Here is a 23,120-nt window from a genome sequence, read left to right as displayed (position 1 = left end):
TCAGACCACCCTGCCTTTCTTTGACTGTGCTCTACCCCTGACTTTCTTTGTAGGTTTTCTTACTTCTTTACTTCCTCCGGCCCTGAGGCCTTCTGTCTGGCAAGCTGGGGACTTGGGATTGTGCGGAGAGCCACTCCGAACACGCAGGGAAGGCTTGCCCTCTTTGGCCTCACCCTCCACCTCTGTGGCCTTCTTAGCAGCCATTGTGACCACAGTATATCGCTGGTGCTCAATGTTTTGATGATAAACTCTTCCTGTTGTTTTGTTTTGAGACAGCGTCTCAAGCTGTCACCGTGGGTAGAGTGCTATGGCATCATAGCTTACAGCAACCTCAAACTCTTGGGCTCAAGTGATTCTCTTGTGTCAGCCTCCCAAATAGCCGGGACTATAGGCATCCACCACAATGCCCGGCTATTTTTTGTTTTGTTTAGCAAGCCCATGGCTGGGTTCGAACCCATCAGGCCCAGTGCATGTGGCCGGTGCCCTAACCACTGAGCTACAGGCGCCGAGCCCAGGGTCTCCCTCTTGCTCAGGCTGGAACTCCTGAGCTCAAGCAATCCACCCGCCTCGGCCTCCCAGAGTGCTAGGATTACTAGCGTGAGCCACCGCGCCCAGTGAACTCTTTTTGTTGAAGTATTATAATGTATACAGAAAAGGGCACAAAAGGTGCAGTTGAATGTCACAAAGCGAACACACATGAGTATCCACCACACAAGAAGTGTGGCTACATCTCTCTCCTGTTGTTTCAATTTCACATCTGGAGCCCGCAGGGCAGGCCCTATGCCAGGGTGTGGGGTGTGGGTAGGAGGCAGGGAGGACTGCCTGGAAGCTGACCCTAGGCCTGTGCTTCCCTCTCCGGACTACCCACAACACGCGCCTCCTTGTCCCGGGGGGAGAGCAATCGTGGGTATCCTGGACGCCTCGGAGATTAGAAGCGGGTAGGGCCAATCTGAGGTCGCTTTCTCAGACCTTTTTGGCTGTCTGGGATGGAGGGAGATCAGGGAAGAAAAGTCTGGAAGCCGACGGCAGAGCGACGCGGCGGCGGGAGACTACAATTCCCGTCATGCTTCGGCGCAGCGACGCCTGCGCACTGAACGCCAGTTGCCCATGCGGCCCTAGGGCTGGGAGCGCGGCGCTGCGCTCTGCTGCGGGGGAGGCCATGGCGGAACCTTCCCAGGCCCCGACCCCGGCCACACAGCCCCGGCCCCTTCAGTCCCCAGCCCCTGCCCCAACTCCGACTCCTGCGCCCAGTCCGGCTTCAGTCCCGGCTCCAGCTCCCACTCCGGCCCCACTACCCGCCCCAGCTGCAGCTCCAGCTGGGAGCACAGGGACTGGGGTGTCCGGGGTAGGAAGTGGGGGGACCGGGAGCGGGGGGGATCCGGCTCGACCTGGCCTGAGCCAGCAGCAACGCGCCAGCCAAAGGAAGGCGCAAGTCCGGGGGCTGCCGCGCGCCAAGAAGCTTGAGAAGCTAGGGGTCTTCTCGGCTTGCAAGGTGGGGGCGGGGCCTGGGGTGAAAGGGGCGGGGCTTGGGGCATCCAAGAGCTCGGGTGGGAAGGGGGGCAAAGCTCTGGCCGAGGAAGGGCTCCTGCCCCAGAGGTGCAGGTCATTGACTGATCCTTCTGCTTCCAGACCAATGAAACCTGTAAGTGTAATGGCTGGAAAAACCCCAAGCCCCCCACAGCACCCCGCATGGATCTGCAGCAGCCAGCTGCCAACCTGAGCGAGTTGTGCCGCAGTTGTGAGCACCCCTTGGGTAAGGCAGGCAGCGCCCTTGAAGCTGGAGGTGGGAGAGGCAGGTGCTGGGTCCTACTTAATGGTGACTTAAGTGCCACAAAGCCTCATCTCTGAAAAACTAAAGATGCCTCCTAGAGGTATTGGGTTGAGGGTGTATATTCCCCAAGGCAGGAGAAATCTGGCAGCCCAGAAAAGGTGAAGGCAACCAAAAGGCTGTTATAGGAGCAATCAGTCTCACCGTTGGTCACAATGGTGGGACGGACAGAGGGTATATCTTGGCTGGCTATGAAGAGGGGCAGGAGCTTTGTTGATCTCTTCTTTCCATTCTTCCAACTCTACCACCTGTCTTGCAGCTGACCATGTGTCCCACTTGGAGAATGTATCAGAGGATGAGATTAACCGGCTGCTGGGGATGGTGGTGGATGTGGAGAATTTGTTCATGTCTGTTCACAAGGAGGAGGACACAGACACCAAACAGGTCTATTTCTACCTCTTCAAGGTGAGGTTGCGCTGAAGGAGAGTGTGACTGAAGGGGGTGAGGTGGTGGTGGGGGTCTGCAGCTCTGAGCCCTGCCCTCTTACCCCCTGCACCTTGCTTTCCCCTCTAGCTCCTGCGGAAATGCATCCTGCAGATGACCCGGCCCGTGGTGGAGGGGTCCCTGGGCAGCCCTCCATTTGAGAAGCCTAATATTGAGCAGGTGGGCTGGGGAAAGTCATAAGGGAATTGGGAGTAGCTTTGAGGAGGGGAAGCCTGTGTTGTCCATCTCTCTCAAGCTGAGAACTGGGGAGACTCTCAGAGAAGGGAGGGTATTTTATGCTAACCTCAGGATAAGCATGGGAATAGCGGGAAGGCATCTCTCCCCTCTCAGAGGGCCCCAGAGTGAGAAGAGAGCCTTGTCCCTGCCCTCAGGGAGCATCCCTTGGATAAGAAGCCACTTCTGGCTGCTCATGCCTCCTTGCTGGTTCTGTCCCCCTCACACTGCTTCTCAGGGTGTGCTGAACTTTGTGCAGTACAAGTTTAGTCATCTGGCTCCCCGGGAGCGACAAACGATGTTTGAGCTGTCAAAGATGTTCCTGCTCTGTCTTAACTACTGGAAGCTTGAAACACCTGCCCAATTTCGGCAGAGGTCTCAGGCTGAGGATGTGGCTACCTACAAGGTCAATTACACCAGGTAGGCCCAGCCAGGTGCAAATTGGGGGAGGATTATAGGCCTAGACTGGGTTCAGTAATTTTCCATCCTCACCTACCACCGCCCCAACTCCCCCACCCCAGATGGCTGTGTTATTGCCATGTGCCCCAGAGCTGTGACAGCCTTCCCCGCTACGAAACCACTCATGTATTTGGACGAAGCCTTCTCCGATCCATCTTCACTGTTACCCGTCGGCAGCTGCTGGAAAAGTTCCGAGTGGAGAAGGACAAGCTGGTACCTGAGAAGAGGACCCTCATTCTCACTCATTTCCCCAAGTAAGGCTCATTCTGGCCTATTGGGATTTTGCCCCAAGTTCACATCCTCGCTGTTGTCCCCTTTTTTCCAGGAAGGCTTCCTGGATTGGTCCCTCCTCTCCCTCCATGGGCCTTCTGGGATCTGGGTGTCTACCTGGCAGACTTGCCCATGGCCCAGAAGCAACTTGCTAGTATTTGCCTTTGCACATACTAGTCTGGGGATGGCAGGTACATGGCCCAAGCTAACGCTACCCCCTCCCATGCCCCTGGCAGACGTTACTAATTGCTTCCCGTGGGGGCCTGGACACGACTTCAGAATCCTTCCCACCATAGTAGCCCAAGAACCAGAGCTTACACTTGAGGTGAAATCAGTTTCCACTCCTCTTCTAGTCTGTTCTTTATAGTTTTCCTCTGTTCTGCCATACTTTTCTCCCATTTTAAACTGCTGTTCAAAAAGCCTTTATGGGGGTGGATTCTGAGCCTGTTCGATGCTGTGGGGAGTGAGGGGACTTAAGGTAACATGTTGCCCTGCCTGGGCATCAGCTGTGCCATGAAGCATAGCAAAACTGGCCTTTGTGACCTCTTCCCTGGAGATCTACTTTCAGTTTGAGGTCCACAGAAGGCAAGAGCCTGTGCCTCCCCCTGCAGATTAGGGCTTCCCAGAAGCTGTCTCCTCTTTTAGGCTCCCAGTTCCCTAAGAGCAGGGTCTGTCTCTGGCCTGCAGTCCCTCTGGTGCCCGGCCCAGGCTTCACCCTTGGTTGTAGGACAGAGTTATGGGACAGACTGTGCCTTCTCTACAGATTTCTGTCTATGCTGGAGGAGGAGATCTATGGGGCAAACTCTCCAATCTGGGAGTCAGGCTTCACCATGCCACCCTCAGAGGGGACACAGCTGGTGCCCCGGCCGGGTATGTGTGACCTCAGGCTCTACCCTGGGTGGGAGGGGGACCAGGAATGGTAGCAGTGAGAAAATGCAGGAGGGCTTTGCTCGGTCAGAGGACCGAGATCTTGTTAAGGGACCTGCCAACAGCTTTGATCCCCTCATCCCTCACATCTTCTTAGCCACGGTCAGTGCTACGGTTGTTTCCAGTGCCCCCATCTTCAGCCCCACCATGGGTGGCAGCAGCACCAGCTCCCTGAGTCTGGATTCTTCAGGGGCCGAGCCCATGCCAGGTGGGTACTTGACCCCTGACCTTTGACTCTGTTCACCCCTCTCCCAACCTCTCTTGCTTTTCATGGGCAACCTTGCCAACCTCCCCAATAGGTGAGAAGAGGAAGCTCCCAGAGAACCTGACCCTGGAGGATGCTAAGCGGCTCCGTGTCATGGGTGACATCCCCATGGAGCTGGTCAATGAGGTCATGCTGACCATCACTGACCCTGCTGCCATGCTGGGGCCTGAGGTGAGTGGCTAGCCTGCTGACTAGTAGGGGAGGGGCCCTACCCACCTAGCCTGCTGACTAGTAGGGGAGGGGCCCTACCCACCTACCTGAGGCCCTAGCTCACTGCTTCTCTTCTGGGCCTAGACAAGCTTGCTGTCAGCCAATGCAGCCCGGGATGAGACAGCCCGCCTGGAGGAACGCCGAGGCATCATTGAGTTCCATGTCATCGGCAACTCACTGACACCCAAGGCCAACCGGCGGGTGTTGCTGTGGCTCGTGGGGCTGCAGAATGTCTTCTCCCACCAGCTGCCACGCATGCCCAAGGAGTATATTGCCCGCCTCGTCTTTGACCCGTGCGTTACCAGGCGAACCCCTACCTCATGGCACCACACCCAGGGCCTTTCCTCCTTGGCCTCCCCAGCCCTCAAAATTGGGGGCCCCTTCTCACTATTTCTGAGCCCCAACATCAGTTCCCAGCCCTGAGTACAGCTCACACCTTCAGATGTGGGGACCTGGGAAGCAGTGGGGGCAGGTAGGGCCTGTGACAAGCCTCTTCTCTCTTAGGAAGCACAAGACTCTGGCATTGATCAAGGATGGGCGGGTCATTGGTGGGATCTGCTTCCGCATGTTCCCCACCCAGGGCTTCACGGAGATTGTCTTCTGTGCTGTCACCTCAAATGAGCAGGTCAAGGTGAGCTTAGCGCCTGGCCCTGCTCCTGCCCACTTTTGAGTGTGGACCAGGTCAGGGCAGTGGGGTGTGTGAGGCAGCAGCCTCCAGCCCTTTTTTCCTTAGTGGCCAGTTCCTCACATCCTTACAAGGTGGCAGTTGTACTGGGATAACTCGGTTAGGAAAACAGCCTAACCCATTAGCCTGTTGACTAATCAGCCAAGAATCAGCAACATCGGACCTGTGGACTTGTGGTTTCTTCATCACGAGGACATTTACATACACTGAGGAATGAGTAATCATTACCTTATCCCTGTGCTGATAGTCCTGGCTTATGTCCTCTAATTGTCACAATAGACCCATATGCAGGGTCTCTCACTCCCCTGTGTCACATATCCTGGATCTGTTGGTGCCCGCTTGGTCCTGATGTGTGAGAGACAGTGCCTCTTCAGGGCTCAGATGCTGCCATGAGCAGGTCTCTGCAACTCCCCTCCCCACTCTCCCAGCTCTGAGCCCAGGACTGGTAATCAATGTTCTGTGTTGGATTTGGACCTGACCCTGCCTGAATTTGGACACATTTCCTAACATAGCTGTGTTTTGGTTTTCTCTTCTGTAAGATAGAGGTAATGATACTTACCTCCTGGGTTAACTTGAAAATCAGCCTGTAAAGTAGCAAGTGACATACCTGGCCCAGAGCAAGTGCTTAGAACTTACTTTGCTCCTCATGAATCCCCTTCCTCCTCTGGTTGCCCCATGGATCCCCTCACTCTTCCCCACCTCCTCTCCAATCCCCTCCTCTCAGCTCTGGGTCTTACTGAGACCGCTCTGGTGCCTGGCCTATCTCTTTACCCCATAAGCCCTGCTCCCTTCCCTGCAGGGTTATGGGACCCACCTGATGAACCACCTGAAGGAGTATCACATCAAACACAACATTCTCTACTTCCTCACCTATGCTGACGAGTATGCCATCGGCTACTTCAAAAAGCAGGTTATCCTTTGCCTGGAGCCAGGGGTCAACTGTCCAGCCCCTTGCTATGGATGGAGCAGGAGTTCTTTTGTGTCCCCTGTTCCACCTGACACCTGTGAGGAAGACCTTCATGCGCATCATCTTCCCTCCTGCTACTCTAGTGAATAATAAGGCCTGGGGGCCAATTGGGCAAGCCAAGAGAACTGGGAGCCTATTGGGGGTGAATTGAGATGGGACAACTGACCTAGAAGCTTTCTAGGGACAGATTGAGCCCTTGCAGTGCCACAGGAGGTTCAGAAGGGAAGAAGGGACATAATGTCCACTGCCCTACAGATTCTCCTGGTTGGGGGGTGGTGCTAGGAAAGTTGGAAAATACTTGCTGATGGGTTAGGTCAACTATCAACTCCCCAGGGCTTCTCCAAGGACATCAAGGTCCCCAAGAGCCGCTACCTGGGCTACATCAAGGACTATGAGGGAGCAACACTGATGGAGTGTGAGCTGAACCCCCGGATCCCCTACACGGAGCTGTCCCACATCATCAAGAAGCAGAAGGAGGTTGTGAGCATGTGTATGCGTCCATAGGGCGTTTGGTGGAGGGTGTGCACACACGTGTAGACCTGTACTGTGTGTGCGCGTGGGGGGGAGGGGATGGGCCAGGGTCTTGGTTCCTGCTCTGCCTTGTAGGAGAAGGAGGGGAGCATTGGATTTGGTGGCAGTGCAGTGTGGTTTTTGCCACTGTGAACTCTGACTGTGGCCCTGGGACGGGTTGTTAACTCCGGCTGGAGTTGGCCCCTCAGACCTTTCCTCCCCTCAGATCATCAAGAAGTTGATTGAGCGCAAACAGGCTCAGATTCGCAAGGTCTACCCAGGGCTCAGCTGCTTCAAGGAGGGTGTGAGGCAGATCCCTGTGGAGAGTGTCCCTGGCATTCGTGAGCAGGGGACTTGGCTGTGGGGGCCGGAGGGCATGCTGCTTAGGGGACAGGTGTTCTTAGGGATGTTTTCCTTACTTTGCAGGAGAGACAGGCTGGAAGCCACTGGGGAAGGAGAAGGGGTGAGTGTTTTGTCAAGGGAGCAGAGATGGAGAGGGTGGGCAGAGGGACCCAGAGCCTCAGACTTGGTGTCTCTCATGCCAGGAAGGAGCTGAAGGACCCTGACCAGCTCTACACAACACTCAAAAACTTGCTGGCCCAGATTAAGGTGGGGAGAACAAGTCCTGTTCTGGGGTTCCAGCACCTGTTGCTTTACTACCCAGTCTAGGGTGGGTGGGAGCCATGCATTGGCACAGCAGGGCTGTCCCAGCTTGGCCCTTTTCTCCAGTCGCACCCCAGTGCCTGGCCTTTCATGGAACCTGTGAAGAAGTCAGAGGCGCCTGACTACTACGAGGTCATCCGCTTCCCCATTGGTGAGCACTCTCCATTCCCTGCCCTCCTCTTTTGCCTTCAAATCAACTCCTATTCCTGCCTTCCCTGGGCCATGCAGCTCCTGGGGCCCTCCCCAGGGTCAGGCTAGCTGCTCTCTACCTCTGAGAGCTGTGCTCCTCTCCTGCTGCTGCAGACCTGAAGACGATGACGGAGCGGCTGCGCAGCCGCTACTACGTGACCCGGAAGCTCTTTGTGGCTGACCTGCAACGGGTTATTGCCAACTGCCGGGAGTACAACCCACCAGACAGCGAGTACTGCCGCTGCGCCAGTGCCCTGGAGAAGTTCTTCTACTTTAAGCTCAAGGAGGGAGGGCTCATTGACAAGTAGTCCCCAGCTTTGGACCACAGCCCTGACTTGGAATGTCTCCACCTAGGATCTGATCTGATTCATAGGGTGCCCTGGGCCCCAGGTCCCAACTCTCAGCTTGAGACACTCCAGCCAGGGGCCCTCTAGGCCCTGATCCCGCCGCCCTTTCTGGACCCTCAGGCATCCTAAGCCTGCAGTCCTGTCCCAGCCTCTACTATGTCTGAGAGGTCTCCCAAGTCTGGGGCCTAGCCCCTCTAGAGTGGCTGGTGGCCAGAGAATGAATCCTGCCCAGCCCTGGTGGCTCCCAGACCTGTTCCCTACAGAGCTAAAGAGGCTTGGAGTCCTACGCCCGACCCAGGTGGCTGTTTCCAGTTTTGAGAGCCAGAACTGCTAATCTTGAGTGACTGGGCCTTGGGGGTTGGAAGTTCAGCCTGGACTGCAGGGGCCACAACTGCCCTGAACTGTTTTATCAGTCTGTCCCCCAGGGGTGGGGGGCCTGGGGACCATTCCTTTCCTGGCATTAATGGCTTGGAGGGAACAATAAAGCTCTTTTTTTTCTCTGTGTGTGCTTGTTTCTTCAGTATAGTCTCAGCCTGAGCAGCCTGGCCTATTAAGTCTCAGGCTGCACTGGGACTCCTCTCCCCAGCAAGCCTCATGCCTAGTCCTGGGCTCCTGCCTGGTTACAGCCCCCCACCTCTTGTTGGTCCAGATTCCAGGGGCAGCAGGGGTCAGAACCTCTTGCTTTAACCTTAACCTAGACAGATATGGTTACAATTGACTGTAAAAGGCACAGAGGGTTCTATACCCTATACATGGAGCAGTGAAAGAGTGCTTCCCCATTAGCACACATGGTTCCTTTTCTAGGAACAGAAAGATTGCTCATTCAGCTTGGCTGGCTCCTCCCCTTGGTTTCAGTTTCTTTTTCCTACTGTCTGAGCTGCACTCAGCAGCTTCCCCCTAGAGGGCTATGCCAAGCGGGGCTCAAGTCCCACCAGTGGTAAAGGTGAGACCCAGCTGGGGTAGGGGTCAGGTGTCAGGCAGTAGCCGGTGTTTCTCCTTTGTCTTGGCCAGAGCAGGTACCTGTTGGGTCTGAAGGGTTCCCGGCCCGCCCTTAAGAGGGGTGGAGTCGTAAGTAGACTTCTTTACACCAGACCGGTCTGGCCAGGAGGTTGGGGCAGGGAGTGGGTGCAAGTCCCCTGCTATTTCCAGGATGGAGCTGCGACCCTACCAGTGGGAGGTAATCATGCCTGCCCTGGAGGGCAAGAATATCATCATATGGCTGCCCACGGGTGCTGGAAAGACCCGGGCAGCTGCTTACGTGGCCAAGAGGCATCTAGAGACTGTGGACAGAGCTAAGGTGGTTGTGTTGGTAAACAGGGTGAGTTGTCAGCCCTCTACTCAGCAAGTCTCAGGTGCCTCTCCAGAACTCCAGAGCTGTTGTGCTCATCCCTCAGCTCACCTGTCCTTTCACCCCACCTCAAGACCCAGCTATGTCTTGAGGGTTACCTTACCGCTCCCGTTCCCCACTCCACCCCTCCCCCAGCCCTGGAGCCAGTATTCTCTCCCCATCTCATTCTCCACCCCCAGGTGCACCTGGTGACCCAGCATGGCGAAGAGTTCAGCCGCATGTTGGACGGACGCTGGACGATGGTAACCCTCAGTGGAGATATGGGGTCACGTGCTGGCTTTGGCCACCTGGCCCGGAGCCATGACCTGCTCATCTGCACAGCTGAGCTGCTGCAGATGGCAATGACCAGCCCTGAGGAGGAGGAGCACGTGGAGCTCACGGGTGAGGGCCTTGGGCAGGGGAAAAAGGATGGGCACCTGGGGCACTTCTTTTAGCAAAGGTGTTTTGTGGGAGTGAGAGGTTCTACTCACCATACCACACCCAGCACACATGCTAGTAGAAACACCAGGCTATAGTGCAGTTTTTTGGGCAAGTCCCTTCCCCTAGCTGAGTCTCAGTCTACTAATCTGTAAAATGGAGGTAAACCATTCTGGCCCAGCTGCAACTTGTGGAGGGAAGAAGGGATTCTTGGAAGAGTTGCAGGGACTATGACAAGCAAAGTTACAGGAAGGGGGCTTTGCAAACATCAGTCACAGCCTAACTCCTGTGCCCCCAGCTTTCTCCCTGCTCGTGGTAGATGAGTGTCACCACACTCATAAGGACACTGTCTATAATGTCATCCTGAACCGGTACCTAGAGCACAAACTCCAGAGGGCACCATCCCTACCTCAAGTGCTGGGTCTCACAGCCTCCCCAGGCACAGGTGGTGCCTCAAAGCTCGATGGGGCCAAGAACCACATCCTGCAGGTCAGTTTGGCCCCTGTGGCCCTCCCACCACCAGGCCATCCGGGACCACCTCCCTGCCTGCCTTGACTCTACCCCTTCCCACCAGCCCTACCCAGCCTTTCCCTGGTGGGGTCCAACCTCCAGTGGCTTCTTCTGGCATATGGAATAAGCACCCAGCTCTCTACCCTGGTTTACAAAATTCCAAGTGACTTAACCCCTCTTGCTTCTCTGACCTCATTTCCCCCCAACCTTCCCCTCTTGATTTCACTGGCCTTACTGTCTCTTCAAAATGTAAGGCTGGTTTGCATCTCAGGACCTTTGCACTTACCATTCCCTTTGCCCTTCCTCTTGAACTTTACCTGCCTCCCTCTTGTCATTCAAGCTGTTAAGGTGAACAGCTTAAATGCCACCTCTGCAGAGCAGCCCTGATCATCCACTCTGCTCTCTTCTGTATCATCTGGTTATTCCTGCAGAGCTTGTTAACACCACCTGAAACTGTCTCATTCTGTTACTCTTTCCTGGTTTATTATCTGTCTCTCCAACCCACATTTCTTTTTTTTCTTTTTTTTTTTTTTTAAACAGTCTCACTTTGTCGCCCTGGGTAGAGTGCTGTGGCATCACAGCTCACAGGAACCTCAAACTCTTGGGCTCAAGCGATTCTCTTGCCTCAACCTCCCAAGTAGCTGGGACTACTACAGGCATCTGCCACAATGCCCGGCTATTTTTAGAAATGAGGTCTTGTGGGTGGTGCCTTTGGCTTAGTGAGTAGGGTGCTGTCCCCATATACTGAGGGTGGCGGGTTCAAACCCGGCCCTGGCCAAACTGCAACAAAAAAATAGCCAGGCGTTGTGGCGGGCGCCTGTAGTCCCAGCTACTCAGGAGGCTGAGGCAAGAGAATTGCCTAAGTCCAAGAGCTGGAGGTTGCTGTGAGCTGTGATGCCACAGCACTCTATCGAGGGCAACAAAATGAGGCTCTGTCTCTAAAAACAAAAACAAACAAAAAAACGAGGTCTTGCTGTGGCTCAGGCTGGTCTCAAACTCATGAGCTCAGGCAATCCATCTGCCTTGGCCTCCCAGAGTGTTAGAATTAGAGGGGTGAGCCACCACGCCCGGCCAACCCAGATTTCTCTGAATTCCCGTGCCTGAAACAGTACTGGCACAGAGCCGGCAGCAATAAACATTTGCTGAGTAAATGAATCTGCACCCCTGATGGCCCTGCCTCAGGCTCTTCTGTTCTTAGCTGGGATCTATCCTAACCCAAAGGTCTGCCTGTTGTCCCTCAGACCTCCCTTTTCAGTGAAGCCTCTCTGTTGCCCCCAGCTGTGTGCCAACTTGGACACGTGGCGCATCATGTCACCTCAGAGCCCCTGCTCCCTGCTACATGAGTACAACCAACAGCCTTGCAAACAGTATGACCTCTGCCACAGGCGCAGCCAGGTGTGTGAGGGGAGGGCCGGGGGACAGGAGTGGGGTCTGGTGTGAACCTAGGCATGGGCCCTGACTCCACCCTCCCTGGCTTTGTGACTTCAGGGCACTTGGTTATGTCTCTGAGCCTCCATTTGTCCTTTCTGTGAAATGGGGTATATACAGCCCAGGGCCACATCCTGCTGTATGGATTTACTCAGAGTATCTGTCAAAGCCTTTGACATGCTGTGAAGTGCTCTGCAAACTATAAAGCCTGACACTTTGAACTGAGTCTGTACCAAACCCTCTCCTTAATGGAGACACTGCCTGGAATCTGCTATGACAGGGCTGGACAAGAACTAGGCATCACTGTGTCCAGACCAGAGGACTGGGGCATAGAGTAGGTGAGAGGACAGGAGGTGGGTGCTGGAACCTGTCTCCTGCCTACAGCCAGCCAGCTTCTGGACAGATGGGCAACAGCAGTTGCCGTGCGGGGCAAGTAGGGGTCAGCACTCCACTGGATGCCCCTCCTCTAGTGAGTGAGAACTCCCTTAAACCTTCACTCCTCTCATCCAGGATCCATTTGGGGACTTGCTAAAAAAGCTCATGGACCAAGTCCATGACCGCTTGGGGATGCCTCACCTGAGCCGGGACTTTGGGATGCAGACCTACGAGCAACAGGTGGTGGACTTGAGCCGGGATGGTAAGAGGGGTCCTCCGAGGTAAAGTTGCTGGGGCTGGGCTGGGTGAGGCAGGGCTTTCAGAGCAGTGTGGGACAGTGCAGAGGCAGTGGGCCTCCCCAACCCGGCTTCCTTGCACGTAGCCGCAGAGGACGGGCTCCAGGAGCGGCGAGTGTACGCGCTTCACCTGCGGCGCTACAATGACGCGCTGCTCATACATGACACGGTCCGCGCCGTGGACTCCCTGGCCACGCTACAGGATTTCTACGACAGGGAACGTACCACTAAAACCCAAGTCTTGTATGCCGAACGCTGGCTGCTGGCACTGTTCAATGGTGAGGGCGGGTACCCGGGCAGGGTGATGGGAACTGGACCAGCAGTCAGAGTCCAGCCAAGGTTCAGGTGCCCACGCAGCATGGCAAGGTGCCAGTGAGGGTACTGGGAGCCTGTGACAATTTCTTCATTTGTGAAAGTTTGCATAATTGTAAAAACTAGTTGACGTCATTGACAAAGATTTTTTAAAAGAACATGTATTGGGGGCAGCACCTGTGGTTCAGTGGGTAGGGCGGCCCTATACACCAAGGGTGGGGGTTTCAAACCCAGCCCCCGCCAATCTGCAAAAAAAAAAAAAAAAATAGCCCTGCTCTGTGGAGGGTGCCTGTAGTCCCAGCTACTCAGGAGGCTGAGAATCGCCTAAGCCCAGGAGTTGGAGGTTGCTGTGAGCTGTGATGCCATGGCGATAAAGTAAGACCCTGTCTCTATTTAAAAAAAAAAAAAAAAGAAGAAGAACATGTATTGGAATGGCCCCTGAAAGCCTCAAGTGTGTGGTTCCTTTAGACTGGAAAAGTGAGGCTGAAGGTCAGAGAGTGAATTTAAGGCTGAAGGCCTCAGCATTGGCTGAGGCTCAACAGACCTGAGGTGTAGCCTCTGGGTAGCAGAGGTCAGCATGAACTTTGCGGTCACCTTTGTGGCTGAGTTAAAGCGGGATGCTGGTCTGAGGTCTGTGAGCAAAATTCTGTACCATGTGCCCCTGGTGTAAAGCCCGCCTCCAGAGTGGGTGTGGCAGTAGGGTGTCCTTAAATATGCTCTTGGTACCTGCTCTGGGGAACCAAGCAGGAGCAGGTATCCTTCCAGTAGCCCCTCTGTACTCCTGCAGTCCCATTCCTGTGAACATCTCCTGCCCAGACCTGAATCCTGTGCCTCTGTTTTGGGGTTTGGGGGCAGATAACAAGAACGAACTGGCCCACTTAGCAACTCATGGCCCAGAGAATCCGAAACTGAAGGTGCTGGAAAGGATCCTGAAGGAGCAGTTTGGGAAACCTGACAGTCCCCAGGGTATCATCTTCACCCGCACCCGCCAGAGTGCTCACTCCCTCCTGCTCTGGCTCCAGCAGCAGCCAGGTCTGCAGATGGTGGACATCAGGGCCCAGCTGCTGATTGGGGCTGGGAACAGCAGCCAGAGAACCCATATGACCCAGGTGTGGGCTTTGGGGAAAGATACTGGCACTATGTCTCCCTAGGAAAGGAGGAGGACAGGGTTTTTTTGTATAGAGAGATGTAGGCTGGGAGACCCTGGGGGAGAGAGAAGGTTGAATATCCTCAGGCAGAGGGGTAGAGAGCTGGGAGGGAGGGTTGGACGCTGAGATCTCCAGTACTGAAGGTTCCCCCAGTCTGGAGGGCCCTGGAAGTCAGAAGGGCAAATGCTTGGGAGTCTTTAGGGAAAGACTGGTGATATAGTTCCTCTGGGCAGGGGATTAGGAATCTGGAGGGCCTTGTGGGAAAAGAATGGGACCTTGGAATTGTCCTGATAGTAGAGAGGCAGCTTCCCTTAAGAGACCTTAGGCGAGATAGGGGATGGTTACCTGGGAAGAAGGTCAAGACCTGGGGGGTACTTGGGGATAGAGATGGGATTCAAGGTCCCTAGGGAGATATAGGCCAAGGTTGTGAGTAAGAACGGAACCAAGAGAGGCTGTTCTGGCAGGTGAGTAGGCCTGAAGCCACCTCATACACCAGCCTCTTTCTACTCCCTGCCTCTCCCTTAGAGAAACCAGCAAGAAGTAATCCAGAAGTTCCGGGCTGGCATCCTGAACCTTCTAGTGGCCACGAGTGTGGCAGAGGAAGGGCTGGACATCCCCCAGTGCAATGTTGTGGTGCGCTATGGGCTCCTGACCAATGAGATTTCCATGGTCCAGGTGCCCAAACACCCCCCTCCCTAAAATGGCCCTTGTAGAATCCTGTGTGGGACCCCAGCCCCACTCAGACCCCTCCTTTTCACCCTCCCTAGGCAAGGGGCCGTGCCCGGGCCGGTCAGAGTGTGTACTCATTTGTAGCAGCTGAAGGCAGCCGGGAGCTACGGCGGGAGCTGACCAACGAGGAACTGGAGACCCTGATGGAGCAGGCAGTGGCTGCTGTGCAGAAGATGGACCAGGCCGAATACCAGGCCAAGGTCTGGTGCTGGCGCACACTGCAGGGAAGGAAGGGGCCTGAGGGAGCTCTGCTAGCAGGTCTCTAACACAGGCATTCTCCTAGGCCCTCTACCTCTCAGGGCTAACTTGGGCCATCTGAGGAAGGTGTAAATAGAAGGAGGCCAGAGGCCAGGGGTGGGACTGCCAGGGAAGGCAATGGCTAGTCTCCAAAAAGCCTTGGGAACAGGACTTGCCTATGGCTTTGAATTTATCCTTGCTATTAGATACTTTGTGTATCTTGAGAACTGCCTTATAGCCTTTCTGGAACCAGGCAGAGCAGAAACAAAGACACATACCACATAAGTTCAGAACCAGGACATCTACTGTAGTGGCCCTGAGGAAGGATCACGATTAGCCAGCCTTGGCTAGGTGGTTTCCCTGTTGTCCTAGCATAATTATTAATGATGTCCTGTGACGGGTTCAAAGAAGGAGCTTTGCCTGAAATCCTCCAAAATGGGACAAGGATTCAGCAAGGATTTGCCCCCTTCTACTGTTGTCTCTGTCTCCATAATATTCTTTTCCACAGAGCTGCTTCTGAAAGCTCCATGGAGGGCTAAGGGAAGTCCCTTCTGGAGACAAATAATCTGAGGCTTTGGGAGCCCTTTGCCTCTTGGGAGCATTCTCTTAGGTCCCAGCCATATCCAGGTGTCCTCTCCCACCCCAGATCCAGGAGCTGCAGCGGGCAGCCCTTACCAAGCGGGCAGCCCAGGCGGCCCAGCGGGAGGCTCGGAGGCAGCAATTCCCAGCAGAGCACGTGCAGCTACTCTGCATCAACTGCATGGTGGCTGTGGGCTACGGGAGTGACCTGCGGAAGGTGGAGGGCGCCCACCACGTCAATGTGAACCCCAACTTCTCGTGAGACTTGTGGAAGGGGCTGTCAGGATTGGGGGAAGAGGCGTGGGATGGAGACCAAGAATCTGTTACACACAGTGCTTTGAGACATTGGGAGGCAAAGAAGCATTTTCACAAATAATGATTTTGCATTTTCACAATATTTCTGGTTAGACAGGTTTTATAGTGATTCGCACTTTATAGGTGAGGAAACAGAGGCTCAAAGAGGTTTGCCCAAGTTCACACAGCCTTATGTGGTTGAATGAGAACTGGAATTCAGTTTTCAAATTCTGAGAGGCCATGCGCTGGCCCCCTGGCCCTACCTGCTCTGAGGATATCAAGAGAAGCTGGCTGTCCCTGAGCCATACCCCATCCTCTGTCTCCTAGACAGTAACCGTCCCCATCCTCAATTCATTAAGTCAGTATGTATTAGGCATCCACTTGTGTGCTGTGCCAGGACACTGTCCCAAGGACCTCCACATTGGTACTCTCATTTGAGGAGACAGCATCTCAGATAGGTCTCAATGAAGGGCCAGGTTTGAATGGGAGAAGGTGAGTAGAAGATGACTGCAGGCAGGAAAAAGGGAAGCAGGAGACAGGGTAACTCTAAGTGACCAGAGTGGAAGGGACTGAATAACGAGATCCATAAGGAGACAGGCTAGATCTTGAAGGTCAGACCTCAAAGTTTAGCCTTTATCTTAAAGGCACCTCATTAGGAATTTTGGATGGATTTTGAGCATAGGAATGTCAGGGCAGATTTTTAGATCACTCTTAGCAGTTAGTGGAAGAACTATTTGGAGAGTAAGGCTGGAGACAGGGCAATCCATCAGGAGGAGCTTGAAGATCATCCTGTAGGTGCTGCTCAGGCCTGAACTTGGACAGAAGAGAGGGTGCGATGGAGGCAGCAGAAGCAGAACTTACTGAAGACTGGACTTCCTTGCCCTGGGAAGGCCCGAGTCCTCAGCCAGCGAGAGGGCATGGGATCTGGGGCTGGGGAGGTGGTTGATGAGGGCTGGGGCCATCCCCATTCCTCTCCAGGATCTACTATACCGTCTCCCAGGAGCCTGTGGTCATCGACAGAGTCTTCAAGGACTGGAAGCCTGGGGGTGCCATTCACTGCAGGAACTGTGGGGAGGCAAGTACTTGGGCCACAGGTGAGGCCCCAGAGCTTTCAGCCCCAGTCTTCAGAGGCCCTCAGGGAGCCTTCACTGGGATGGGGAGACAACGCTTCCCCAGGAGCCCTCTGAGACAGTACTGTTCCTAAGGGGGCCCATGGTGTGATGGAGACACTAACCCTCTGTCTCGGGTGAGAGATGCAGGCCCTGTATTCACAGAATTCCAGTTTGAAGAGAGAAGCCCAATCTGAGGGTAGAGACCTACACCCTGCCCTCTCTGTCCCCACCCCCAGGACTGGGGTCTACAGATGATCTACAAGACAGAGAAGCTACCAGTGCTCAGAGTCCGGAGCATGCTGCTGCACACCCCTAATGGGCGGATACAGGCCAAAAAGTGGTCCCGTGTGCCCTTCCCAGTTCCTGACTTCAACTTCCTGCAGTACTGTGCCCAGAACCTGTCAGACCTCTCTCTGCACTAACCACCTAGGAGCTGCAGTGCCCCGCTCAGGCTGCAGGGGGCAGGGGAGTCTGCCACAGTCAACACCTTCCCTAGACAAAGCCTGTGCCTGGCCCCCTTCTTCCTGAGATACCAGCTCTGGGCACTGAGCTGAGCAGATATATTGGAACCACCAGGTGTCCAGGCTGACTTAGGCTCCCAAAGTGAGGAGGGCCATGACTCAGCCCCCAGAGCTACTCAGACACTTTCATTTACACTGAATGGAGTGGGAGGAGGCCAAAGCAAGAGAATTGCCACTTTGTACCAGGAATCACAACATCCCTTCTCTACCAAGGGCACACATTTGTCAAGGCTTCTCATAGATTAATAAAGGGAAGAATGGGGTAGAAAATGTGTGGTACTTTTCAAATTTTGTTGGGGTTTCAAATCAACTGCACATATTTATAGTGTGCAATTCAATAAGTTTTAACAAGTATATGCTCCTCCACAATCGAGAGAATGAACGTGGCCATTACCCTCCAAAGTTTCCTCATTCCCTGTTGTAATCCACGTTTCTCCACCTTTCACCCCTCCCCATGCACTGATGTGCTTTGTGGTAATTCTATGTTAAAAGTCTTGTTTTTTTTCTGAGACAGAGTTTTTGTCTCCCGCCGCCCCCCTACCATGGAGTGGGGGGAGGCCTGAGGGAGTACAGCAACCTCAAAGTCTTGGGCTCAAGCGATTCTCTTGCCTCAGCCTCCCTCCAGAGTAACTGGGACTATAGGCGCCCGCCACAATACCTGGCTAGTTTTTCTATTTTTAGTGGAGATGGGGTCTCACTTTTGCTCAGGATGGTCTCAAACTTCTGAACTGAGCAATCCACTTAGCACTTAAAGGTGCTAAGCTCAGCAGCCTTGAATGTAGGATTACAGGTGTGAGCCATGGCACTGAGTTTACTGGTCAGGTTTTTTGTTTTTAATTACTTTTGTTGAGACAGTCTCACTTTGTCACCCTTAGTAGAGTGCTGTAGCATCACAGCTCACAGCAACCTCAAACTCTTGGGCTCAAGTGATTCTCTTGCCTCAGCTTCCTGAGGGGCTGGGACTACAGGTGTCCACTACAACACCCAGCTATTTTTAGAGATGGGGTCTCAGTCTTGCTCAGGTTAGTCTTGAACTCCTGAGCTCAGGGGATCCACCCACCTCGGCCTCATAGAGTACTGGCTGTTAAAAGTTTTAAATACTCCTTGGCGGTGCCTGTGACTCAGTGAGTAGGGCGCCGGCCCCATATGCCGAGGGTGGCGGGTTCAAACCCAGCCCCAGCCAAACTGCAACAAAAAAATAGCTGGGTGCTGTGGCGGGCGCCTGTAGTCCCAGCTGCTCAGGAGGCTGAGGCAAGAGAATCGCTTAAGCCCAGGAGCTGGAGGTTGCTGTGAGCTGTGTGATGCCACGGCACTCTACCGAGGGCCATAAAGTGAGACTCTATGTCTCTACAAAAAAAAAAAAAAAGTTTTAAATACTCCTCTTTAATGGCTATCCTATAGCCTTAGAAAGAGTATCAACTGTCTAAGTTTGAGGGCTTCCTGCCCTGCCACCCTATAAAAGGCTCCAACCCCAATGCCCTCCTCTCCATTCTTTCTTAACCCCCAGGTTATCTCCTTAGGACTGGAGAGAGGCTGAGATCCAGGATTTGAGGGGTGGGCTCAGGTAGGCATGGGGGTGGGGAGAATTACAAAGGCCTACATTTTCTGTTCTCATTTTAACAAGAAAAAAGAAAGAGAAAGGCAAGATCTAGGTTGATTCTTCAGGGAAAGGGCTATTTCTGTAGTAAAAGGCCCAGCAGGCAGGAGTCACCTTCAAGAGGAAGGACGGGGGCTAGGGCAGAGATAGGAGAGAAGGATGCCAGTCCTTTCTGCCATCTAACCTCCTTCCATCCTGCTACATCCTTGGTCCTGCCTCAGGGTAGATGGGAAATAATCTCCCCTTCTCTTAGCATTTTGTCTTCAGTTGGCCTCTTGTCTGATTGAGGCCTGAAATTCCAGTTCCAATCTCTCTGGCCTCCATCCCCCCAGAGAGTGTAGCTCTCTAGGTGTCCTTGGCTGTGGCTCCAGGAGTCCCCATCTTCTCCCTCCCATTCCATTTCCACCTCCCTCTTGGGGCCCCTTCTGCCCATCTGCTCCCCACTTTGCCTTCAGTTATTACCCCCCACCCCCTGCCAGCAACATGCCTTTTACGTGTCAATAAAATTAGCGACTGGGGCAGAGGGAGTGGGGCAGGAGCTCAGAGGTGCTAAGCTCAGTGGCCTTGAATGTGACTAGACTCACGGAGTCCCAGACGCCTGTCATTCCAGGACTAAACAGTGACAGCTGAGCGACCTGAGCGGGCGTTGGGGCGGAGAGGGAACTGTGTTGCGCGGAGAGAGATGGGCTGAGGATAAAGATGTCCTCCTGGGCACCTAATGCCCTCCCCCTTCAGTGGCCTAACCCCCTACACAGTTGACCAATGGAGGGGGAACCCTGCCCCTAGAGAAGGTGTCCCATCTCCCACTCAGCCTGCCAGGCTTAGAGAGCTTACTTGAGCACAGATGGAAAGAGGAACTCAGACAAGGAGAAGTTGGGGGCTTGTTCTGCGTGTGAGGGGTCTTTATATGAAGTCGCTGTCTCCAGGGCATCTGGGCAAGACTGCCTGAAGGAGGTGATTTACTGATATCCTTGGACCCCAAGTGTCTAACTTCCTGGCCCTCTGTGACTGCCCGTATGCTCCCCAACTGGGCGAGCCAGCCCACCCCACCCAGCAGAGACTCGGGGAGGGGCGGGACCGCGGCTCCCGCCTTCGGCCCCGCCCCGCCCGGGCCCCGCCCCCTCCGCCGCAATCCTGCTGCCGCCGCGCTCCGAACCAGGCGAGAGCAGGTGGCTGCGGCAGGCTCTGTCTCTGCGCCCCGCAGGTAAGACAGTTAGGCGGGCTGGTCCACTCTGTGGACTTCGAGGGCAGTGCGGGAGAACTAGGCAGCCCCTTCCTCCTTTCCAATGCCCTCGTCTTAAAATTTGGAGACCCCAAAGGACATCCCTATCCCTGCTTTGCGCGCCAACATTGGGCATCTATTGAGTGCGACTAAACCCAGGGGAAGTTAGAAGGTCCCGGCTGATTATCCCTGAGGCCAGGCGGGCCCGGAGGGGTAGGAAAGGACAGAGTCAGGCATTAAGCATGCAGCTTTTGGAGGAGAGCAGGTTGGGGATTGTGACTCCGGAGTAAGGAACCTCAGAGTGCTCTGGTGCCCCGTCCAAGTCCAGCGTCATTCCCCCCTGGCGTGGACCCATGGGGTGACCCACCCGCTTCTGTTCCGTGCGTGGTCAAATGAGGTAAGAGCCTGAGCTGGGGCCTCGGTTTTCTGGTGAACCCCTGGGCACCTACATCATTTATTTACAACTGGGTACAGCTGTGCTTGGATGAGGAAGGTGAACAAGGGATCACCCAGGATCTGAGGAACCCGGAGAGCCTGGGAACTGAGTATATCTCTTCTGTGTCCATGTCCCAGAGTCCTGGGAGAAGGGGAGGAGATGATCACAGTTGTGAGCCTTATTGTGGACATGGGGTATGTTTCCGCACTTGGTGTTTGAGATTGGAACTGTAGGAAAGGGGTTCTGCCTCCCAGGACCTCAAGGAAGGCTTCCTGGAAGAGGAGGACCTAGGCTGACAGGTCTTAGGCAGAGGTAGCCTTCGAGCTTTGTGCTGAGTTGGATGCCTGGATTGTAGAACAGAGGGAGGTCAGGATGCTGCTGGCTGAATCCAGCTGAGACCCAGGAACCTTCCCAAGATCATCACAAGCCTTTGGACAGACACAGGTGACAATTGGGGGAGGAGGGCTTCCTTGTATATCTAGATCCCCATTTCATTGCCTCCTTCCATCACACAAACCATCTTTATCAGGAAGTTTTTTCTTCTCATATGTGCCCTTCATCCCTTCTGTGTCAGCTTCTTGTTTCTGGGAGGCAATGTGCTACCATGGAAAGACTGGAGGCTTTGGGGTCAGTTAGACCTAAGTTCTATCACTTCTACCTACCGTGTGACCTTGGACAAGTTACTTAACCTCTTTGAGTTTACTCCCTCACCTGTAAAATGGGATAATAATAGCACCTACCTCATAGGGTATCTGCAAGGATTAAATGAGAATACTCATGGAGAGCGCTTAGCACAGTGCCTGGTGCCTGGCGAGGGCTCAAGGAATATAAGAGTTCTGTCCCCTAATGCGTAGGACAGCAAAGCCGATCTGCGGGGGGCGGGGGGTGGGGTGGCCGAAATGAGGGGATAGGGGGAAGGGTAGTGGAAGGTTTTTTTTTTTTTTAAAGCTTGTCCAGAGATAGCGAAGCCCTTCACTGCTCATACCACCAGCCCATGCCCCCTGCTTGTCCCTGGCTCTCTGGACCTGTCTGGGCTGCCCAGGGCCCCTCACCTCCTCTTTTCCTAATTGTCTCCATGGTGGGGAGGGAAGCTCCACTAGGACAGGGACCAGTAGCAGCAAGAATCTACCCAGGGCTGTGCCTCAGTGGAATAAGCTCTGGCTTGGGGACCCAACCCCCCAAAAATTGCCCTGTTGTCATCACCTCCAGAAACCTACAAGTTGGGTTCAAGCCACACTAATTTTTTCCAGGAAGACAAGTAGCACAAATGACTGAAAGTCCTGTTTGGTGATTGTCCAAGTTGCCCTCCAATGGAATGACAGCTTCAGTCCCTGGCCTGTAGATGCTGGGTTCAGTAGCACCCTTAAACTTGGGCATGGGAGGGAGTGCCTGTATCCTAAGCTGGGTGTTTTCAAAGGCTCCACTCTGGCCCTCCTCCTGCAAGCCCTTTCCCTGTGAGATGAGGAGTCAGCAGGGCCAAGGGGATGAGACTCTGAGTCCCTTTGAAGACCCCATTCTCTATACCTGTGACTCTGGCGGTCACTGACCACATGGTCACTAGCTGGCTCCCAGCCCATGCCATCCCTGGGTCTGTTCTCCTCAGGACAGATCATGCCACCGGTATGTGCACCCCCAAGCCTGAGGAATAGTGAAAGGGCAACTGTGTACAGGAAGTGTGGATGGATCTAGAAGGTAAGGCTTGGTGTCCTCATGCAGGCACGGAGTCCCTTGCAGTGCAAAAAGGACCTAGCAACAGGAAGGGAGTGGCTGGGGCAAGAGTGAGAGTGGAGTTGTCACTTCTGTACAATGTCATTCTGGAGCATAATTCCCAAGAGGCAGAGAAATCTAAATGTAAACCTGGTCTTCCATGTTATAAAGGTATTTGTCAAGGTAGGAGGTCAAGACATATTTAACAGTTTGTTGGCTCGAGTTGCAACTTTTAACTATCTACACAGATGTCTGTGGGCCATTGTTTGTCCTCTTGCCCCAGGCTCTGCAAATGTTCCAGGTGGACCTGGCTGGGCCTGTGATTTCTACTGCTGTTTGGTTAATTCCCTCTTTTCTCTCCTTGTCCCCTATTATAGCAGCACCCCTATAAATCTGGGCTTAGGACATGCTCACCTGAACCAAGAAGGAGTTTCAAGGTGAAATGAAGAGAGTTGGTTGTCATCAACAAGCGGTCCCCCCATGGGCCTCCTGACCTCATTCTCTACCCCAAAACTGGGACAATTTTCTAAAACGTCCTGTGATGCTTAAGAGGGAAGGGATGGGGAGGAGGAGTTGCTTATCTCCTGCATGTGGTGAGGGCGTGGGCACTCACTGGATCCCATTAGCAAGGGGGGGTGCTAAATGGGACTGCAGCAGCAGGCAGGATGGAAGCTACTAGACTCAGGGAAGATCAGAGCTGAACCCCAACAGCCCTCCAGCTGCCCTTCTCAGAGAAGCTGCCCCTGCAGTCAGGAGGGGGGGCCCTGTGTCTGTACTGTGAGTTTTTCTGGGAGTTTGGTTTGGGGTTTGGATAGGGAAGAGCATAACGGCCAGTTGGCTAGGCAGTGGGGGTCATCTCTGGTGAAAATGAATGG

General features: G+C 54.2%; 3 protein-coding genes across 5 annotated transcripts in view; all 3 read left to right on the top strand.

Annotated features, from left to right (window-relative positions):
* The first annotated feature begins 1,073 nt into the window (after positions 1–1,073).
* Positions 1,074–8,481, top strand: KAT2A (lysine acetyltransferase 2A). Its single transcript, XM_053567625.1, has 18 exons — positions 1,074–1,492; positions 1,630–1,753; positions 2,088–2,233; positions 2,342–2,431; positions 2,724–2,905; positions 3,007–3,198; positions 3,978–4,084; positions 4,239–4,349; positions 4,441–4,577; positions 4,701–4,909; positions 5,121–5,247; positions 6,101–6,211; positions 6,602–6,745; positions 7,005–7,119; positions 7,205–7,241; positions 7,324–7,387; positions 7,508–7,592; positions 7,745–8,481. Exons 1-18 carry the CDS (start codon positions 1,160–1,162, stop codon positions 7,936–7,938), a joined length of 2,508 nt encoding a protein of 835 aa, XP_053423600.1. The 5' UTR covers positions 1,074–1,159; the 3' UTR covers positions 7,939–8,481.
* Positions 8,482–8,860: 379 nt separating this feature from the next.
* On the top strand, positions 8,861–17,567 carry DHX58 (DExH-box helicase 58). 3 transcript variants are annotated; one of them, XM_053567639.1, is made up of 12 exons: positions 8,861–9,295; positions 9,505–9,706; positions 10,041–10,231; positions 11,531–11,647; positions 12,191–12,317; positions 12,438–12,629; positions 13,519–13,772; positions 14,337–14,444; positions 14,579–14,740; positions 15,424–15,614; positions 16,629–16,725; positions 16,999–17,567. In XM_053567639.1, exons 1-12 carry the CDS (start codon positions 9,128–9,130, stop codon positions 17,182–17,184), a joined length of 1,995 nt encoding a protein of 664 aa, XP_053423614.1. In that variant the 5' UTR covers positions 8,861–9,127; the 3' UTR covers positions 17,185–17,567. The 3 variants fall into 3 exon arrangements, with proteins under 3 accessions (XP_053423614.1, XP_053423613.1, XP_053423615.1); XM_053567638.1 differs by having other exon boundaries at positions 14,337–14,486; XM_053567640.1 differs by having other exon boundaries at positions 14,337–14,486; positions 16,925–17,169.
* Positions 17,568–20,014: 2,447 nt separating this feature from the next.
* The window catches only part of LOC128569531 (uncharacterized protein C17orf113), a 63,127-nt gene continuing 60,021 nt past the window's right edge, over positions 20,015–23,120 (top strand). The window contains exon 1 of the mRNA XM_053567644.1: positions 20,015–20,084. The gene's annotated coding sequence lies outside the window, so the exon portion shown is untranslated. The remainder of the gene's footprint in view (positions 20,085–23,120) is intronic.

The sequence above is a fragment of the Nycticebus coucang genome, chromosome 18 (genome assembly GCF_027406575.1).
Source record: "Nycticebus coucang isolate mNycCou1 chromosome 18, mNycCou1.pri, whole genome shotgun sequence".
Classification (NCBI taxonomy): domain Eukaryota; kingdom Metazoa; phylum Chordata; class Mammalia; order Primates; family Lorisidae; genus Nycticebus; species Nycticebus coucang.
Note: the sequence above shows the minus strand (reverse complement) of the source record. Positions and strands in the feature narration are given on the sequence as shown.

Coding starts and splice junctions, on each gene's coding strand:
- KAT2A (XM_053567625.1), top strand. CDS start 1,160: ATGGCGGAACCTTCCCAGGCCCCGACCCCGGCCACACAGCCCCGGCCC. Junction 4,085..4,238: donor ACAGCTGGTGCCCCGGCCGG/GTATGTGTGACC, acceptor ACATCTTCTTAG/CCACGGTCAGTGCTACGGTT. Junction 7,593..7,744: donor GGTCATCCGCTTCCCCATTG/GTGAGCACTCTC, acceptor CTGCTGCTGCAG/ACCTGAAGACGATGACGGAG.
- DHX58 (XM_053567638.1), top strand. CDS start 9,128: ATGGAGCTGCGACCCTACCAGTGGGAGGTAATCATGCCTGCCCTGGAG. Junction 10,232..11,530: donor CCAAGAACCACATCCTGCAG/GTCAGTTTGGCC, acceptor TGTTGCCCCCAG/CTGTGTGCCAACTTGGACAC. Junction 16,726..16,998: donor ACTGCAGGAACTGTGGGGAG/GCAAGTACTTGG, acceptor CCCCACCCCCAG/GACTGGGGTCTACAGATGAT.